The following is a 20,202-nucleotide window of genomic DNA, read 5'->3' on the forward strand; positions in this document are numbered from 1 at the left end:
CTGCTCCACACAAGGGACGCTTCTCATACACACTCAGGTTGCGGACATGGTTCACTGAGCGCACGGCTCCGAGACAAAAGGTAAGAATACAGTTTTGGGAATGAAAGAATGTGATTTTTTTTAATCCGTGATATTTCGATTGTTCGTTCAGCCGTTGATCTGATAAAGATAATTTGGTGTAAAATGTGCGTGCAGCGCTTGGCGAGCAGTTGGCACGCAGGTAGCTTCCACCATTTCAGTCCAACAACAACTTCATTTGCAAATTAAACAAAGACAGGTCTTTCTTATTCATCTGATAACATCGTACACTTTGATTTCACACATTAAAATGCCTCGGTAACTTTCGAAATTGATGTCGTTGGAACTTTTACGCACCGTGTTTCAATCCAAATTTAGGACGTTTTCTTTGGATATTTAACTTGATATTAATGAACTGGGATTGCTGCTCTTAATGCAAAGTATATCCAATTTGACGTGTTTATTGAATCCAAGCCTGAGTGTTTGTAGCCTTTCTGTGCAGAGCATATGCTGTAGCGCATCGCTCCGCGTGCTGTTTGGCACAAAGAGCAACACGAAATATCGATTTAGCAGAGGAATCAGGGTTTTATTAGAAACCTCGGGCTGGATGTGGGTGTAGGTGCTTGACATAGTTACGGGCTCTCAGGCTGTGTATTTCTCCCACGCTCCTGAGGGAGTCCTCACTGCAGTCCGCTGGAAACATCTCGCCGTGCACATCAGAGAGTGGCTGTTTGATTGGATAGTGTGTGTCTTTGTGTGTTGCGATGTTTTGCATTTGTGTTTGCTGTGTGTGCCAACAGCCTAGGGGGAAAACATGCCTTAAACATCTCGTGATTTATTTGCACAGCCCACCGGTGATGATTCTTGGTTTCAGCTTCTCAAATATGAATACTTGCTTTCTTGTGAATTGAAAATTGAATACGTTTTTGAGTGATGGTCAGATGAAACATGCATTTTAAAAACATAATCTTAGGTTCTGGGATGTTGTGATTGCTATTTTCTACTCATTTTTGGCATTTTTTTTTTTAGACCAACCAAATAGTCAACAAAATAATAGTAGTTGCAGTTACTCATCCATATAGGCTCGGTAGGCTATCAGTATTAATTTGGTATTGGACAGGTCAGTAAGACAAACAGTGTAAGAATTCTGTCAAATCGGACAATAAGTGTCTCAGCATCAGAATTGCAGTCTGCCATTGAATGAAATAAATAAATTCATAGTCTCATACAATCCGTTGGGTGCATCGAGCACTTTCTCCCTTGGCTAGTTATCACAAGCAACAATTTGTCAAAAAGCTAATGCATTAAAAGATAGATGTACAGAGGATAAAGAAAGACAAAGTAAAAACTAAACAAGAGTTGCAGGCTCGATGAGGAGGAAAAGAGAAGGGAGGGGTCAGTGGCAACAGGAGGAAAGCAAAGAGAAAAAGGGAAAAGTCTTGATGAAAGCATTTGGTCTGAGCTTTGTCTCCACCGTGTCGTTCCTGTGTTCTGCCGTGGACTGCTTTGATTGTGAATATGAAGGCGGGAAATCAAATCCTGCTGGACACACGAAGACAGGAAGCCTTTGAGTGTGTGTATGTGTGTGTGTGCATATATATGTGTATGTGTCTATTTTACTGCTGCCAGCTCACCAAATGGATTAACTGTCTTCTAATTGCCTATTTGTGCAGTTAAGTAACCTCATCGGTTTTCACCATGTGGCTTTCTGTCCAACATCTGTCATTGGCAACACGCCTTTTTCTTCTTTCTCGTCTTCTTCCCCACCTTTTCGTCTTATTACCCATAGCTTTTCAACAGCTGGCTATTTTAGCTCCGCAATGAATAATTTAGGTCACAGGACAACATAAAGGCCTTAAGTGAGAGCCTGGATGCTTCGCTCAAACCTGAATCCACCCGTAATGGATTCTTTTCCTGATACCAAGTGTATTCTGGTCAATGCCTGAAATGGCAATAGATGCATCCACTGTGCAAGTTATCTCTTCCATTCTTCCTCAGCCGTCATGTAAACGTACAGATACATTAAAGATGAGTTTTCTGAAAGCGTTCTGCACAAACAGAGTTCTGCTCGACTTTTCTCTCCTTCTTTCTTGAAGCACTGTTTGGAGTTCTCCATATTTCATGCTCCCCTGATCGCTAACTCCAGCCTCTCCTCAGCTGCATTATAAAATGAGCCTAAATATTTATGACTTGGACAGAAATGAAAGCTGGACTCTTACACAGCAAGTGTGAATGCATCCTTAACAACTGTGGTTGTAAAAACCCTGGACAGTGGGTCAACAAACCAACCTGAGTGAAGCAGACCCCTGACTTTGCTCGTGCCCTCGCTGTGTTAACACAGCAATGAGGCTCAAGGCAGTGTCTGGACACAGTGTTTGTGTGTAGATCATGTGACATATGGTACTGTATGTGTTGTAATCGAAACTTCTTCTTTTTTCTGACGCCGTTCGAACATTTCTTTAGGGTGTAATTCACAGAAACATTTGAATTCTCCTCACTTTTTGTGGCATGACATAAACCATGTGGTGCATTTTTATTTTCAGCAATTTAAGACGTGTTCATATATTCAACACATGTAAGGGCCCATCATGGCATTGATTTTGTATTCCACTCTTGATTAAGCATCAGCGAGTGGAAACTAGTCAGCTTTGCTTTTCAACATTAGCCCTGTTTCCCACTCAATATAATTTTTTCATCCATTTTATTTCAACTCCTACCTAAATTTCTATTTCAGTTTGACACGACAACGTTTCTAGAATTTAATTCAAGAATAGAGTAGACTTGGAACAATACAGCCTGATGCTTTAAATGTTTTACAACCATTTTTTACGGCTGAAATACGGGGTGCAGTGCAGTCCAACAATGCAAACGTTAATATGATACCACAACGATGTTCACAAGAATAAAAGTTCATTAGAAATAGTGTTTAATATTCCAAAATTCACTTATAGCTGTTTCTTGCCCTTTCAACTTCACATGGATGTCATGGAGATGCATCTAAATGATGAGAAAACCATGTGATGCAATTGAAAGCTCTGTAAAAAGTGGGATTGTTTTGTGAAATCAACTCATAGATCACTACAAGCGGATTATATTGTCTCGCTATTCCTTTTGTCTTATCTACCAATAAGAGATGAGCTCAAATATCTACAACGGGATCATCATGTTTGTTAAAGGGCATGTGAACAAACAATTGTAGTGTAGCACAGTCACAATTCACTGTTTTTGTATCCATAGTTGCCGTTTTGGCAAGCATAGAACCAATGATTTACACCATCCACTGCACTGCAAGTACCCTTTACATGATAATAATACAAATCTGTAAAATGGTAATCTGACTGTAGTGGTCGTCCTCACATTTAAAGGTCAAAGTCTTCCTTCAACAGGGTTAGTGCACTTAAGAGTTGAAGGCAGAAAAACAGCTGGGGGTCAGAATCGCGAGAGGATTCTGTATTCGATTTGTATTTATTTACCATTTAATCTGCAGGCATAGAAGTAATCCTGGACATTTACAACACCACAGATTTTCAACCTCTCTGCTTTCACCTACAATTGCAAGGCCACTTACCCAGAGACTCAGCAGGTGTCTGGTTGTACAACCAACTGTGTGTGCACGACTGTTGGTATGTGTGTACATGTAGATGTGTGTCTCTCTGTGTGTGTCCTGCTCTCTTAGTCCAATTGTGCTGAGGAGAGCAGTGGCCTGCACATGTTTTTCTCTAACATGACATTTTGTCTCCATTATGGCGTGGTGGCCTGAGAGAGCGCTCAAATAACACACACACACACACACACACACACACACACACACACACACACACACACACACACACACACACACACACACACACACACACACACACACACACACATGCTCGTGGATGTTTATTGTACAGACTGAACTTGCATGTCCTGTGTTCTCATGTTGGCTCCAGCCTCTGTGCTTTGTTGTTGCTCACCCTTCATACATAAACCATGGCATGACATAAACCATGTGGTGCATTACAGCAGCCTCTCTGGCTTGAATGCTGTCCTTTTTATTTTCTTCTACACCGCTTTGTCCCAAGTAATGTCTTGCGAGAGTCAGAGCTCTGCCAGTTTTGTGGTGGCATTGTCATATCAAGTGATTGATCAGATCCCTGGAGGCCAGACATGGAAGAACGATGTCCGTTTTTATGAGTTTCCAAATGCCAAAATCACCTGAAAGTATCTATAATGTAATTACACATCGTTCCATGCCCACCCTGATCACTTACTTTTTTTCTGTGCTGCCATCAAGGTGATCCCTAGCCTGTCAACAACAGCACAGGACAAAAACTTCATACTTTCCCTGCAGCTTCCTTCGGTTCACTTGACGGTCTGATTAGATTTTCAGGCACCTTGCTGCATAACTTTACATCTTAATGACGAAACAGATTTGATTCAAACTGCTGTAAGCCTGCAATAGTACATGTCAACGCCCATGTGTTAGTGAAGAGAACCATGGTTGTTGTTGAAAACTACATTGTTAATTCGACATTTTAATTGGAATAATGGTAGTGCAACATTTTGATCTCCTGATTGATATAGATGTAAAGCAGAATGTTTGAAAGTTGTGATAAAAGTGCTTTTGGCAGCAAAATAAGATAAACCTAACTTTGGGAAATGTGGTCAAATGTCAGCCCCGAACACTGGATGTCATCAGACTTTTCATGTTGTGCCACCATCATGGCAAATTGAAAAGAACATATTTTATGACTAAATACTGTAAATATGTAAAAAAAAAAAATGACATTCCCATCATCTCCAGCCCTATTTGTTTAGTAATATTAGAAAATGTTAGCATACTAAGACACTAAGATGGTGAACATGGGAAACATTATTCCTGTTTAATGTCTGCATGTCAAATTAACATTATGACTTCGCATTTAACCTAAACTTCCTCTCTACTTCTTGCACACATGAAATGAAATTATTTTGAGGCTTTTCTTGACAATCCAATTGTTATTGAAAAAACTTCCAATTCTGATCATACAAAGTCATGGGAACACTGAGAAAAATGTATTCACTAGTTTACAGCCAGTCCTTTTCCAGTGACTTTGTGTGGAGAAAAATTATGTGTGCATCATTTAATGAATGCAGACGTTGTGGCAAAGAGGTTCGGCCACTATTGTAAAATGGCTGGAAACCTCACCATCAGCACAGTCGCTACATTTTAAATGTAACTATTATACATCAGGGTAATCACACTTATAGACAAACAAGGACCGTTCACGCTCTCATTCACACCTAAGGGCAATTTGTAGAACCACTAATTAACCTGATATCCGTGTTTTTTTTTTTTTGTAAAACCCGACCTTGTTTACAATTGGATGTGTCAGTTCTACAGACTGTCTTTAATAACTGTGGTCTACAAAGAAATGCTGTTTTGGCCACGTAGGATATTTTGTTGCAATACCGTGAGTGACTACGGGGAAACTTTTGCAGCAAAGCTGATTGGTACTGCTGCATCCAGCTCTCTGAGTACATCTGTGGCTTTTACTCAGGGGTCTCTGGTTCTGCTTGAGTTGCCACTGGGAGCTATATAGTAACACATTTAATGTTTCTTGCAGTCATATTTAACCAAGATGTTTTTGTAGTGGGGTTCATAAAAATATAAATATATATATATATATATATATATTTTTTTTTAATGTTATTGCAGTAAAAATACATCGGAATGTACACCCCATTTATGTACTTTTCCTTCACATCTCTCTTTTTTCACTCATCATGTAATTTTAACAACCTGTTACATCAGCTTGTCTCAGGGACAGCAAGATTATCTTTACTGCCATTCATCTTTTTAATCTTTTTGCTGCTGCTTCTGGGAAATAGTGGTGTTTCTATAGATGTTCAATTATACGTGCTATACAGTCTCTTGTCACACACATTCTGGGTTGCTAAACCAGATGGGAAAAGGTTCCCGTGCATTGTGCGATGGCTCTGGATGTTAAGGCTTTGATGCACTGTTAAAGTGAAAATGTACCCATTATAGTGTCAGAGTAGTCTCTGGTGTTCAGGGGTTGTTTTGTGGTGAAGTGTTACTTAGAATGCACTGACTTCCTACGTTTACTACATTTACTTCCTCTTGCCAGTCTAAATTCTTACATTTCACTGACTGACTGAAGCCATTAGTGAACATACAAATCGTGCACAACGGGACAATGAGTTGCATTGCCACCCAGTCTACTGGGGCTATGGTGGGGAAAGAAAGTCATGTGATTTTGTTGAATGTTGGTTTAAAATAACAAGAATACTGGAATATAAAACAATAAACAATAGCAAATTAATATTCAAATAAAACAATGAAGATCTAAACTGACACCAAAAATAAATCTACCGTTTCTAAATTGCTGAAAAGTTATAACTTCCAACTTTATCCTGGTTCATTGGCAGCCATTCAACAAGATCACAAAATAGAACAAAACAAGCACCACAATCAGGTCACAAAAAATAACCTACTGAACAACAATTTACATATAAATGGAGCGAAAATGAGATCAAACAAAAGACAAAGACCCCCAGGTGAATCAAAACAAAGGTTTAGGGCCCAGATGTGATTGATAAGCGCTGTGCAGAATAAAATGAATATGTTTACATATTGCATGTGGTTATGTGTGAATTTCTGCATATTGCATGAAAAACATCAGGCCTCAACTGTAGCCAGATATGACCAGCAATAAGATCTGTTGATTATTATACGACCATTTTTAAAACTGTGTTTTATGTGCATTTGTGATGAATAGTTCCAGCCCGTTTTCATTTCCAGGGTATCAGATACTGCTGTTGGCGTCGGCAATATCCACAAGTGACTTTTTGGCATCTGCACCATGACGACCTGGCTCAAAGAACGAAGTCATGTGACAGAATAGAAAGAGTGAAAAAAGTCTTTGAAGGAAGTTGGCGTGGTCGGATAGAACAAACGGGACTTTTTTTTTCGGGAGACCGGTGTCCATAAGAAAGCAAAAGTCTAGTCTATTGAATTTCTTTAATATGTAATGTTTCTTATGTAAATGTACTTTGTTTAAACCAAACCACGATCCTTCTCTAAACTTAACCATTTACTGTCCTAAACCTAAGACACCTTGTGCATATTTCTGAGACGCCAGCAGGCTGACAAAATAGCAATAACTGAGCCCCCAAAATAACCTCTGCAGCTCACCAATGGCTACATCATATCTTGTTTTCATGATCCGTAGAAATCCCAAAGTGTAAAAACACAATTGTGTTTATATTGGAAGTCTCATGCTGGAACAATTTCACACTTTCAGCAGAGGAAGCACAGAAGCTATCGCTCATGGCCAACAAATAGTCAAGCACTTAACCCTGATTAAAACAGACTTATTTTTTCATTATTTTAGTTTTTGTATGGATTAACCAAACAAGACATAACATGGTAATTATTGAGCTTTAAAGGTTCTGGTTGGCAAATTTTGTTACTTGGGGCTATTTACCCCTGCTTGCAGTCTTTATGCTAAGCTAAGATACCCAACTGTACAGTGTTATCAATCTTTCCAACTAAATATGCTTATTTGCCAGAACAAGAACAAAAGCTTGTTCAGGCCATTTCTCTAGATTAAGGATGGAAGTTTGAAAATTTTATTCCACTTGTAACAACACCAGAAAACTCAGCACATGACTTCTTGGTTCTCAATGTTATTTCCTGATTTCAGAGTTCAATCACGACAGGTGTCGTTGCTCTCAACTTGTAGGTCATTACAGAGGTTTCAGGGGAGAAGATGTTGAAAATATAGTACAGCCACTTATCAAATGCATCACCATAATATGACTTTATCCTGGTTTTCAGCATTTTGGGGTCCAAGTGAGATTATTGCCTTCTGCAAAGCTATACAGTCATTACACAGTCACCTATCACCACAGTCAATTTAATAAACTAACCATCTTAATAAATGCACCTGATTTCATACTCGGTTGGCTTTGACACACAGCTAGTTACTGAGAGTGGTGGTGCTTCTTTCTGCAAAGGGTTTAACTGGATTTAGAAATGAACAGCACCTTTGAAAGACCTAACCAGAATCACTCAAAGAAGAAAATTCCTAATAACCTGCTTGTAGATAAAGAACAGCATTGAAACCGTGCTTTGCTCTCCAGGATCAGACATGAGGCACTTTGGTTAAAACAAGTTTATACTGAGTGATTTTTCACATGTCTGCATCATTGGAGTCAAACCTTTAGATGTATAGTGAGATTAAACCGTGGTGCATTTGTTGCCCCCATGTCCTGGCAGGTGTCACGGAGAGCTGTGGTTGCGAACTCTGCAGCTCTGATGATAGAAACAAAGAGGCAGAAAACTTTAGCTTTCATACAGCTTGACTGCAGGGTTCATTCTGCAGGACATGACTCCAACAGGTATTAGGTTCCTCCTGCGAGCTATAGATATGATAACAAGACTTCAATGGATTCAACTTTTAACTGCCTTTTAAAGACACAATGAAATAAAAAAATAAATACTGGGGTGTCTACTTTTTACTATTTTTAACTTACAATGTAAATTATATATCTATATCTCAGCAGTTAACTGTTCCATGGCTTTTTTATGTTTTCTTTTAAGACATTCAGAAAACCCAAATAATTAAACTTTTTTAAGTAGGCTACCAATATACCCTTATGAAATAACAATTGTTTTTACAAATCACACCAAAACTATGACTCCCTAACTCAGCCTAGCCTATACTACAGGAAAACGTTTGTATCATAAGGAGCTCCGGGGTCATTATTCTATGACCAGATTGCTTTTCTGCAGGGAATTTAAGATTGGCAATATCTGTCCAACTTTCCTGCGCTACGCATCTAACCCATGCAGTCATCATGCAGCTTTTCAGATAGGCAATCACGAGTGGAGACTTTCGGGACCGAAGCGGTCTTTTGGGGACTGGAGGCAGCCAGGAAACCAGCAGCAGTTAGAGGGAAGCTGATGTAAGACTTTAGAGTGGAAAAAAAGACTGCCACCTCTGCTCCCTGGGACATCTTGTTTACCGCGGCTTCTGGCTCACCCTTCTTTTCTACTTCCTTCCCTCACTCAGGCATTTTCTAAATTCTGTATCAGCTCTCCTGCAGGTGTTTCACATATCCTACTTCCAGGTGACGCATTTTAAACATGAATCCACTACTACTTCTACAGAAATCTACATTTCCATTTCCAAAAGGTGTCAATCAAAACCTGTTACCCAGTGGTTGTAATCAGACAGTCTGCTCACGATCGAAGCAGCTTGAAACCTCCAACATGAGTCGAGCAAAATGGCTGCATGGCTGTGCTCATGCACACCATCAATTGTTCACACTGTTTTTTCTGACCCATGTTTTTTTTTTCTCACTTTACTTTCCCCAGTTCTCCTCTTTTCATTTTTCTTTACATTCCCATGAGATATCTCTTGTGGTTATAAACTACATGACAAATCTATATCCTTACCTGCTAAGGCAGGGCTGTAGAAACTTGTCTCGTGTTTCCATGAGGATGAGAATTTGCTTATATTACTGAAAATTGTTTAATGAAGAGTGCTGTTGATCTTTAGGGACTTCCATTTCCTCCCACACTCTGTTGTTTACAATGCCCAGGGAGAACAGGAACACATGAACATCAACAGAGAAGTCATTGTAATTTAATTTATTACTAGTGATACTCCATACATCTCCAGCACAAGGCTTTATCTTTGCACTTTCCTGTTGACATTTTGTCTCAACTCAACAGTCCCATCAGGTCACACCACTCTGTCCCTTATTTTTGTCTCCCTCATTTCTTTCCACAGGAATTGAACATGTTTCAATCTCTCTGTTTTAGTTGGCATATGCTTTAACTTTACTACACTATTGTCTCACTGTCACTAGCGTGTTGTCGCCATAGAGGTCAGTGTCACACACTTCCACGCTATAGTACCTGTGCCCTCATTAATCTAGTCACTTGTAGTGTGGTTGCTGTGGCAACAGAAATGGGGAGAAAATGAGTCCATCACTCAACCAAATGTCTTGTTGCCAGAGTGGAATTGTGCAGAGGTTGATATTTGAGGGTTGATTTGTTGTGCTGTTTGTTTCCTGCATCTCTCTGACTCGTAGGCTCATCATCAGATGTTTTAAGCACTTGAAGCTGAGATTTTTACTCTGCAATTTAAGGGAAAAAACCTGGCATTTGGATCATTCAATTGATTTCCCACAGGTCCAATTAGTTGCCACCCCCTAATCAATGACCAGCGACCGTGTTTTACACACTGACTTTAATCTCGTACCTGTCAGTGTAACAGCGAGATAGCATCTGTGTTTATATCAGTGCAGACAGGCTGGTTCTAACTGTGGAGACTACAACAGACTAAATGACCACGTGTGTTTCAGCACTGAAGAACAGCAGCTAATACCAGTCTTGACTGTTCTGATCCAAATACTGAAGTGTAGCGTAGAGTGAGTATTTGTTTGATTGTCATCATCATCTATCAGTCACAAATCATTTTTTTAGATTCACAGATTAACACTGGACAAAAATAAAGAATAAGTTACTGCTTTCTAATGCAGTTAAAGTTATGGCTGTATCAGCCTCTCACCCATTAGCAAATACATGAAATACTCCGATTACACCGCCACGCTTGCGCCACTCAACTACAGCATATCAACAATCATTGCCAAACACAGATATATACAGGTTTTGGTCTGAGCACATTCACCTATATGGTAAAATAGCTGAACAAGTTCACAGCTTCAGGTATCTTGGACTCAACATAGACAAGAAACTCAATTTGAATCAACATACAAACACCATCCACAAACAACGCCAGCAAAGACTTCATGCCATCTCTACAGTCATCGCCCTCTCTCCTGCCCCCCAGCTTCTGCTGCTGCTGTATCAAAGCATCATTGAACCCATTCTGTTATGCTGTTGCACCTGCTTTTTCATCATGCTAACTGTGTCCAACAAAAGAAAACTCGACACTCTCAGACCTACTGCCGCTAAGATCATTGGCCTCATACACCCCATCCTGACCTCTTACATCTCAAACACACAGCCTTAACGCCCAGATGTGTGTGATGTATGTATCCGTATCTACTCTGGACTCCTTTATGTTTCTCTGTTTGTTTGTATTTTTGTATTATTTTGCTGTGAGATATGAACATATGCAGATAATGAAGATATGTTTTCAGCTCTGGTACTAAAAGGACTGTTTGTTCCAAACACAACAGGAGAACATCCCTCAAAAGTGAAGAAACACAATAGATGTTCATCATATTGTGATGCTACAACCTAACAAGTCGATAGGTTTCAAAGAAATACTGTGATATTTTGGGAAATAAACTTATTTGCTTTATTGCATAGAGTTAGTTGAGAAGATTTGTATGCATTCTTGTGTTTGCTCATTACATATAAGAATGAAGCTGAAATAAGGGGACTTTATAAGGAATAGCTACATTGGAATAGCCAGATTAGCTATGTCCAACCTTTGGAAACATGCAAACAACACCTCGAAAGACTAATAAAAGTCTTGTTGGTGGGGTTGCTTGTCAACATAAAGAAATTCTGCATCTATTTTCTGGGTCAATCGATAAACTGAGGGTTAAGAAATTGGTAGAGAATTAAATATAGCTACCCCTAAAATAACAGTGTCTCCTTTACATTTTTGTTTGTGTTGATAATAAACAAGCAAAATACATGTAAGTTAGTGACAGGTGCAAGAAGACTTTTCTTTAGCGTTGGATAAAACCAGCCCGGCTGCTTCTAATCTTAAAGTTTAATTATATAGCACATTTCAACAACAAGGCAATTCGAAGTGCTTCACATAAAACCAATTAAAAACATCAAAACATAAGGCAAAAGAAATGGACATTTAAAAACAATTAAGAACAGCGATTAAACATTAAAAAACTGATTAAAACATTAAGCAAGCTAAAAATAGAATAAAAGTTTACACTAAGATGAACATCTAACTCCAACCTTCTTTCCCAAAACAATGATCAGGTCTTTTAATCCGTGAAATGTGCTTCAGTAAATCTGAAACAATTTAACTCTACTTAATATTGCCAACCAGCTGTATCTGTTTTTAATCACATTAAAGCCCTGACATTTGCACTATGATGGTTGTTGGTGTATTCTGCAGCCTTTCCACAGTATTTTTTGTGATTTACCTCCTCAGATGTGACACTGACGATAAAGTAAATTAACTTAAGTAGTCACCAGTTTGGCTGCGACGTTGCAACACTTTATAAATATGCTCCTTTGGCAGAAGAGGTATTTTGAAGGAACCATGTGGTCTGCTACAGGCAGCAGAGAAAGATTCATATTTTGTGAAACTTGCTGAATGTGTTGTTTCTACTGAACCACTGAGGGCAGTTGATTGCCTGCGGCTCTGATTACTTTGCTTCATTCAATTTGGCCGTTCCCCTGAGCTCCAGCACACATTAGTGGTGGCCTGCGGTCCTGACAGCTTGTGTGCATGTCTCAAGCTGTGGCTGAGCCAAAAGTGTAATCAGTGGCGCTGGTGGAAGACCCACTAAACGATGGTTGCAGACGGTCTGCAGATGTTTGAGCTGATGGATGCATGTGGAATGAATAGATAGATGTATTGCCATATGGATAGCTGGCTAGATGAGGGATCTTTGTGTTATGACTTTTCTGTCCAAAGTTACGTTGAGATCTCTGACATGAAAGAATAATGTGTTTTGATTTTCTCTTCTACAGTTCATTTCTCATCTGTCTGCATTGTGTCTCTGTCTCCCCAGTGCTGTCACCAAGCTGTTATTCATCTCTGCATCATGGACACTCAACCTGGTGCATCATGGGAGCTCATCAGCAGGGTGACAGATGCAATATATGAGGACTGAGGGGTCGTCATGGAGACTGGCAGCTACACCTCAGGCCCAGCCACCACCGACAGGGTTGGGATGGCAGCCGGCTTGGAGGCAATGAGAGTCCTTCAGGAGGAGGAGGGAGGAGGGGGCTCATCCAGCAGCCCTGCGTCCTGGTACATGCCGTACTCGCTGGGCTTCCAGGTGTCGCTCACTGCCTTCCTCATGCTGGAGCTGGTGTTGGGTTTCAGCAGCAACCTGACTGTGCTTGTGCTCTACTGCTCTCAATCCAATTTAGTGGACTCAGTGAGCAACATGGTGACTGTCAACCTGCACGTGCTGGATGTGGCGGTCTGTGTGCTGTGCGTGCCCCTCACTTTAGTGGTGGTGCTTCTGCCTCCAGGACCAAACCTGGCTTTTCTCTGCTGTTTCCACGAGGCCTGTGTCACGTTTGCCAGCATTGCCACAGCTATTAATATCCTGGTTATCAGCCTGGACCGATATGACATCTCAGTGCGACCAGCCAATAGGCTGCTGACGACACGCAAAGCAGCGCTGCTCCTGGCTGCTGTCTGGATCACCTCAGTTGCTGTGTTTTTTATCCCATTCTTGGAGGTGCAGTGGTCCAGCAGAGATGGATTAGAGGAGACAGAGAAGGTGACACCCCTGTCTCTGTCCTCCTATGGCATCAGTGCCACAGTGGTGCCAGCATGGCGTAACCGGACCCTCCTATGTGTTGGTGGTCAGGGCTATCACACAGGCATGGTCATGTATTACCATCTTATCCTGCAGGTACCCATCTTCTTCACTACTGTGGCAGTCATGCTGTTTACCTACTCTCGAATATTGAGGGCTCTAAACATCCGCATTGGCTCCCACATGAAGAAGAGCCAGCGGTTCAGGGGCACCTCCTGCAGGGGGCGCCACAAGAGACAGAAAAAGAGGAAGACAGGGGCTAAAATGAATGAATGTGGGGAGGAAGGAGGGGAGCAGTGCACTGTGGATGGAACCAAACAGCTCAGTCATCCTCCCCTAATCCCTTCTCCATCCCCCACCCCAACAGCTACCTCCCCGCCTGCCCTGTCCTCCTCTGCTCCACTTGTCACCTCTGACATGGGTGCTGCCACCCCCATGCCAGCCACCATGGGTGTCCAGGCATCTGTATCAGCCATCATTGCCCTGCGGCGAGCTGTGCGACGCCATCGAGATCGCCGAGAGCGTCAGAGGCGAGTGTTCAGGATGTCCCTCATCATCATCACAACCTTCCTGGGCTGTTGGGCTCCCCTCTCTGTGACAAACATGCTTATCCTTGGCATTGGCCCCAGTGACGTCCTGGTCAGCGTACGCCTCTGGTTCCTTGCCCTGGCTTATGGCACCACGGTCTCACATCCCTTGCTGTACGCTTTCACCCGACAGAAACTACGCCGTGCCCTCCGTGCCAAGGTAAAGAAGCGGGTGGTGTCGCTGCTCCAAGTAGACCCTTCACCAGGGGGCACCGTAATACACAACTCCTGGGTGGAGAACAGAAAAAACAACCGGCAGGTGCGGCTGGAAGCAAGTGAAGGTACTGACCGTTGCCTGGCAGAGGCCCTGTGAGACTAAAACGTATGGATCAAGCTCGTTTAATTAAAAACCACAACAGAGTCACAGGTGTGTTCTGTTATGAAACTCACTGATGCGAGAAGCCGTTGTAAGAAATGGGAAAAACACATTTCCACCTCTGGGAAATGTTTTAATGTACCCAGCAGCAGGAAACGCAGCTAACCCTCACCTCAGGCAGCAGTGGAAGCGGGTTGCTGGCGTATCCGGGGTGTGAATGGCCTCTGCAGCTGAAGAAAATCATATAATAAACGAGCAAACAGGTGTATATAATTTGTGAAATATTGAAGTTTATTTACGAATGGAGCCGTGTGATCGAGCGTTCTCATAGTGGTGCTTACGTAACTGCTCCAAAGAATGTGTTTAGCCAGCAGAAGATATGATCTGTCTCCCACTCAAATGCTCTGAGGCAGCTTTAAAAAAAATAAAATTAAAAAAAATAAAAATGTATTTGATATTACATCTGCCTTAATTCTGCTCTGAAAGCTTGGCTAACGTGGATTCTGAACAAAAACATATCAAACATCTACAAGCAAGACAGCGACTGCTTCCTGAAATATGACGAGGTGTAAATATATGAGGTTTCAGGAGAGTCAGTCAGCAGACAGAAATTATGGAACAAGTCAGAGGACAATTAAAGGGTGAAATATTAAACTTAGTTTTGACTTCGTGTAAGTAGTTATTATACAGTCAAATGTTACAGTGTTTACTTCAGATTTTGCAATACTCCTTGATATCAAAACAACTCTTTTGCCCCATTTGTTTTTTTAAATGGTTTGTTACAGCATTTAAAAAAAAAATATTTTTGGTGTTGCAGGCTTGCTGTTTTCTTGTTTCCTCACGTTATGCTAAATACAGGCTTACCAGCCACTGGCTGTAGATTGTTATTTAGTGTTAACATGGTAAATCTTTTCATTTGACTTCTGGGAGGAAAGAGAAGAACATGTCTTACCTTGTCCTTTAAATAGTGAGAAAAGTAAATGTATTTTTTGGATTGATTCACTGTTGACAGAAATATAGATGAAGTGAGCTGAAGTAGTAACAAGATGACACTGTAACATGAATATTACCAGGAAACCTTTCAATATAAGCCACTAAAAACTACAACCCCCCAAAAACTGTCTAGTTATACCTTTGTGACATATTCTCCACAAAAACAAAATACTTCGAGCTTCATGAAAATAGTATTTATTACAGGTCTATTTACTGTTTCCCCGTAGCTCAGTTTGGCATGGAAAAAGTGTGGGAAACTCTTTGTACATTATGTAAATACTGACCAGATCGGAGTTTATTACATGTGAAACCTGCTGTACGAGACTGAACTGGTCTGTACGTGATCATACACTGACTTTTCTGAAAGCAGCGGAGTGTTTCAGTCGCAGCTGCCTCGTCTCTGTGTCAGCAGAGGATGAGTTGACCCCTCAGGATCACCTCATCCCCTCAGGATCAACTGAACTTGTCCAACAAACACAGGAGAGTAACTGTGTCATTAATAATAATGATTGGTGGGATTATTAATAGGTCTAGAGTCTGCTGTCGACTTTGTTCTACCTGCTTGTGTGTTCACTGCCCTAATGCTGTCCTCACACGGGCGCTGCTGTGATTTATCACGCACACAATTCACACATTTCTGAATGTAAACATGTGGAAAATATATATTATATTATATGTACACCAAGAATATGCTATCTTTATAGGGTTTTCTCTATGGTGTTGTTTTTATGTGAATGTATTCAAAAACAGTGAATTAATAAATATGACATATTGAAGTCTGAATTAGCTTAATTTATTGTGTGCTTGTGTTTAATTGTGTGTGTTGTCTGTTATGAGTCTGCTGAAAACCCAGGGCCAGATTTCCTCAAGCTTTATCTGACTAAAAAACCCTCTGACTTGCCACGGGTGTCATTATTACATTTTTTTGCATTACACTTGAGGGAACACCAGCTGTGAGAGGAACAACATGAGGACAATTCAAGGCTTTATCTATGTAGCGCACATGATTTTTCCTTCCATACTGAGGGGGCTCCCATGCTGCTAAAGAACATAATGTCCACCTGGACACAACCATTCATTATTGCAATGAACCCACTTTTGTTTGGCATTTATTCGCGTGGTCTGTATTGAACAAAGAGGGCATTTTGCACAATATATACAGTTTGTACATGAGTTCATTTATTACTGTCAGGAAGCAGCCAATAATATGTTGTGTGGGTGGTGTCATTTGTATGTGTTAACTTTAGTTTACATGGTAAAATCAACCCTCACGGTTGAACTGTATACTTTCTCCTACATAAAGACACACTTTGCTGTCTCAGTGGGTGCATCCACGTTCAGTGTAGGTGCCCTCTGTAGGCACTGTACCCCCAAACCTGATGGTGTTCACCACGTGCTCCTCCCAGTTAGTTCTCCTGCAGGCTACACACTAGTTCAAAAGCTGCCTGCATGCGGTTGGACTACTTTGCGTGGGCTTCGTGCTGCGTGGGAATGAAACGCTACAGACCTCTGCAGTATAGGAAAATGAAGGTCATCAATGTGGAATGAGACCTGCAGGGCAAAGTAGGCTAATTCAGCAGCACTTAAACCTATACAGAACAATCAGGCCACTGTTAATATTTCTGTATATTGCTTTTTGTAACTTACACATAATTTAGGTTAAAATCGAATTACCACTAAATCCCTAACAGTATTGTAGGGAAAAGGACAAAAACATTAAATATATACCATTTAGATCAACAGAAAATCGAGTTACGTGATGTTTACACCGCAACTCAAGGAAGACCTCTCCAGTTATTCTTTTTACTTTCTAAATGACCCACCTTTCACATCTATTTTTTTCTATCCACAAAAAAAAACAAGAAAGCATCGATTTTCTCTTGTTCCACCTTGTGGCAACGCATTTCAGCAAAGCACTTCAGAGCGAAGACAGGGGACAGAGTATTCAACTGTAAGAACACTTGTGCAGGTAGTTTTATTGGCAGAGCTGTGGAGCCAGGATCCTGACAGGAGCATTGCAAGATAAGCAGTTAAGAGTTAAGATAATAGCTCATGTAAGGTGAGAGAAACTGGTTTTTACAAGGAATTTAAGGAACTGATGCACTTTACAAAAGCTTTCTCAACCAGCAGTGAAATAGTCTATATTTATATTTATATCTATATATATATCTATATATAGTTTTCCACTTTATTTTAAAGTAATGAAATAGAGAGAGTGAACAGGGTTTTGCACTATCAATGGTTTTACATTAATTGTACCCATATACCAGTCGAGCAACGGCTTCTTCAGGGATATATCAACACCAAGTAAACAAACACATGCAGGACTGCAGTACCATAATACTATAACTAATACTAATAGTAATGGTGTTTGTTTAGTTATGATTATGATTACATTTTCTAATGATTATTTTGGTCTGCAGTTGCCTGTTACCTGTCATCATATTGTACATTTTTTGATATTCTTTACATCAATATATTGGGGGGAACATTTTGAGCATGTTTGAGTATGACAGGGGTCTATTATAGTGTATTATGATTACGGCCCTTCTGTCAACACATGACAACAGTAATTTGGATACCGAACCTTGTGTCTGCCAGTATGTTTCACAACTGAAAATGTTGGCAAGCTAGTGCCTACAATTTTACTCATAAAAAAACTGAAATCAGTCAAGCAAAAGATAAAGAGTGATGTGAATATTCTGATTGTTGATTGTGTAAGACTCCATGAAGAGCCACTGATGAGACACCTTTTTTTGTTAAGTTTATTGACATGACAGATTTTGATCAAATCTGCTCTCAACGAGAGGTTTAAGTTTACACACAACTTCTGATAGGCTCTACTCTTTCAGTAGTTGCTGTGAGTACATTCCTTGGTAAAGAACAAATTCTCTGGGCTATGTTTGCCTGCCATACTTATGTAAAATACTCATTTTATAACAGCAAGGCAGTTCTAATGCTGGATGATAAAATTGTACATGTAGTACTGACCAGAGTACTGAACTCTAGTACTGAACATTTGAAGCTCATATGATAGTGAAGCCTTAGCTGAGCGGACACTGAGCTGATTCTACTGCTACTCGGAACATTCAGTCCTCTGAACAACCATGCATTGATGGACTGTAAATGCTATCAAAAGTCATCAGCCTATTATCTTTGGAATTATTCACTGATGAGTTCTTTCACTGAATTGTGAAAATTCCTAGAAATATAATGAGAGTCTTCTTTCCTGCATCATGACTGAGCTCCTCCATGATGGACTCCCTCCTCCCTCCTGTGTCTGGTCCAATTTCGACCTAATTTCTAAGTTTGAACTTTGTGATTTAAGCATTATAACTTACAAATGGATGTTCACAGGAGCTTCTTTTTTTTTTTTTTTTTAAACTTTTGGACTCAATTGTAAAGCTGTAGCTGTTGATAGTGTTGTCAATGTCCCATAATCTCAAAAGACTAAAAAAACAATGGAAAAATGTCTCTCCTTTAGCCTTTGTATCTACTATACCATTTCCTTAATGTGTCAGTGAGTATATTTTATAAAACCATCTCTGTTAGCTTTTTTTTTTGCCACATCAGATTTTTAACTCTTGTTAGAAAATCCACATCAGTTTCATAATTAGGATTTTTTTTTTTTTGTAACTCCGTGTCGCAATTTGGACATCATTAGAGTAAAATAACAGTTAAATTTTGCTATGTTTTATAAATAAAATGTAAACTTACTTAATGTAAATCTGTAACATGATTTCAGCATCATCATGTCTGACTTTGTACACAGTGCACTGGACTCTGTGTTGCATGAAAGTCAAGATAAAACAATTTGATGAGTATGAACCGGTCAATGCACAGTTGAGTGTGTTTTGTAAAAATATTCCCTTTATAGTCCACCATGCAATGATAGTAGCTGTAGTGTAAAACACATGAGTGAAACCACACATAGTCGATATCACTTATTTGCTCTTTTCTAATTTAGGAAATAGTTTTCAGCCACTTGATTAGGAATACGTTTTTATCGCTAATAGTGAAGGAAAAAAATGAAAACATTTCTTTTGAATCTTGTCGGTAGGGTGTGTGTGGAGCATAATATCCTGTGCTAGACTGACCTCTGGTGGCCACAGTGGCACACTGTCCAGGCGTCCAATTCCGGGAGGACTCGGCAGAACTTCTGACTGACTTTGCAGGTACTCTGAGATATGATAGGTTGATTTTGTGCAGTGTAAAAGAGAAAAGTAGATATTAGACCGAAAAACTGAAGTAGAGTATGTAGAAAACATATCCGCGGCAACCGGTCCGTGTCATTTGTTTTCGATTTTGAGATTGACAAAGCTAAACAAGTGAAAGCACACAAAAGCAGAAAATGTGCTGTTATTTAGGCTACCTATTTAATGCTGACTTAATCATGTATTGCACTATTTTGAGAATATGTTGATCAACAGTCTATCTTTCTTTTCTTCTATTTTTTTCTATTAATGTGTAGACGGAATGATTTGCAACATTCGTTCAATCGTTTAGATCTGACAGACATGACATATTACTTTTTTTGGGGAAAAAAAACGTTACATTAAAAGCGTTTAATGTAACGTTTAAAGGGATTAATTACCTCTAACTGTTTAAATGTTTTTGGGTTTTTTTTCATAGGACGAAACATTTTGAAAAATGTTAACACACAGTTCTAGTACATTTATCGGCCAGTAGGTGGCAGCAGGCTTCTAGGATTGATACAAGATAGCCACGCGTCAGCTACGTAGTTAACATATGTACAAAAGAATTACTGCGTCGCTACGTATGACGCAA

General features: G+C 40.1%; 1 protein-coding gene across 1 annotated transcript; it reads left to right on the forward strand.

Annotated features, from left to right (window-relative positions):
• LOC138629450 (G-protein coupled receptor 22-like) lies at positions 1-16,184 on the forward strand. Its single transcript, XM_069713153.1, has 2 exons — positions 1-80; positions 12,757-16,184. The coding sequence occupies exon 2, from the start codon at positions 12,868-12,870 to the stop codon at positions 14,416-14,418; it is 1,551 nt and encodes a 516-aa protein (XP_069569254.1). The 5' UTR covers positions 1-80; positions 12,757-12,867; the 3' UTR covers positions 14,419-16,184.
• Positions 16,185-20,202: the final 4,018 nt, after the last annotated feature.

This window comes from Brachyistius frenatus, unplaced genomic scaffold, assembly GCF_029030835.1.
Source record: "Brachyistius frenatus isolate BFR_SWC_R1_liver_20210118 unplaced genomic scaffold, ASM2903083v1 Contig_4, whole genome shotgun sequence".
NCBI classification, from domain to species: Eukaryota; Metazoa; Chordata; class Actinopteri; family Embiotocidae; genus Brachyistius; species Brachyistius frenatus.

Coding starts and splice junctions, on each gene's coding strand:
- LOC138629450 (XM_069713153.1), top strand. CDS start 12,868: ATGGAGACTGGCAGCTACACCTCAGGCCCAGCCACCACCGACAGGGTT.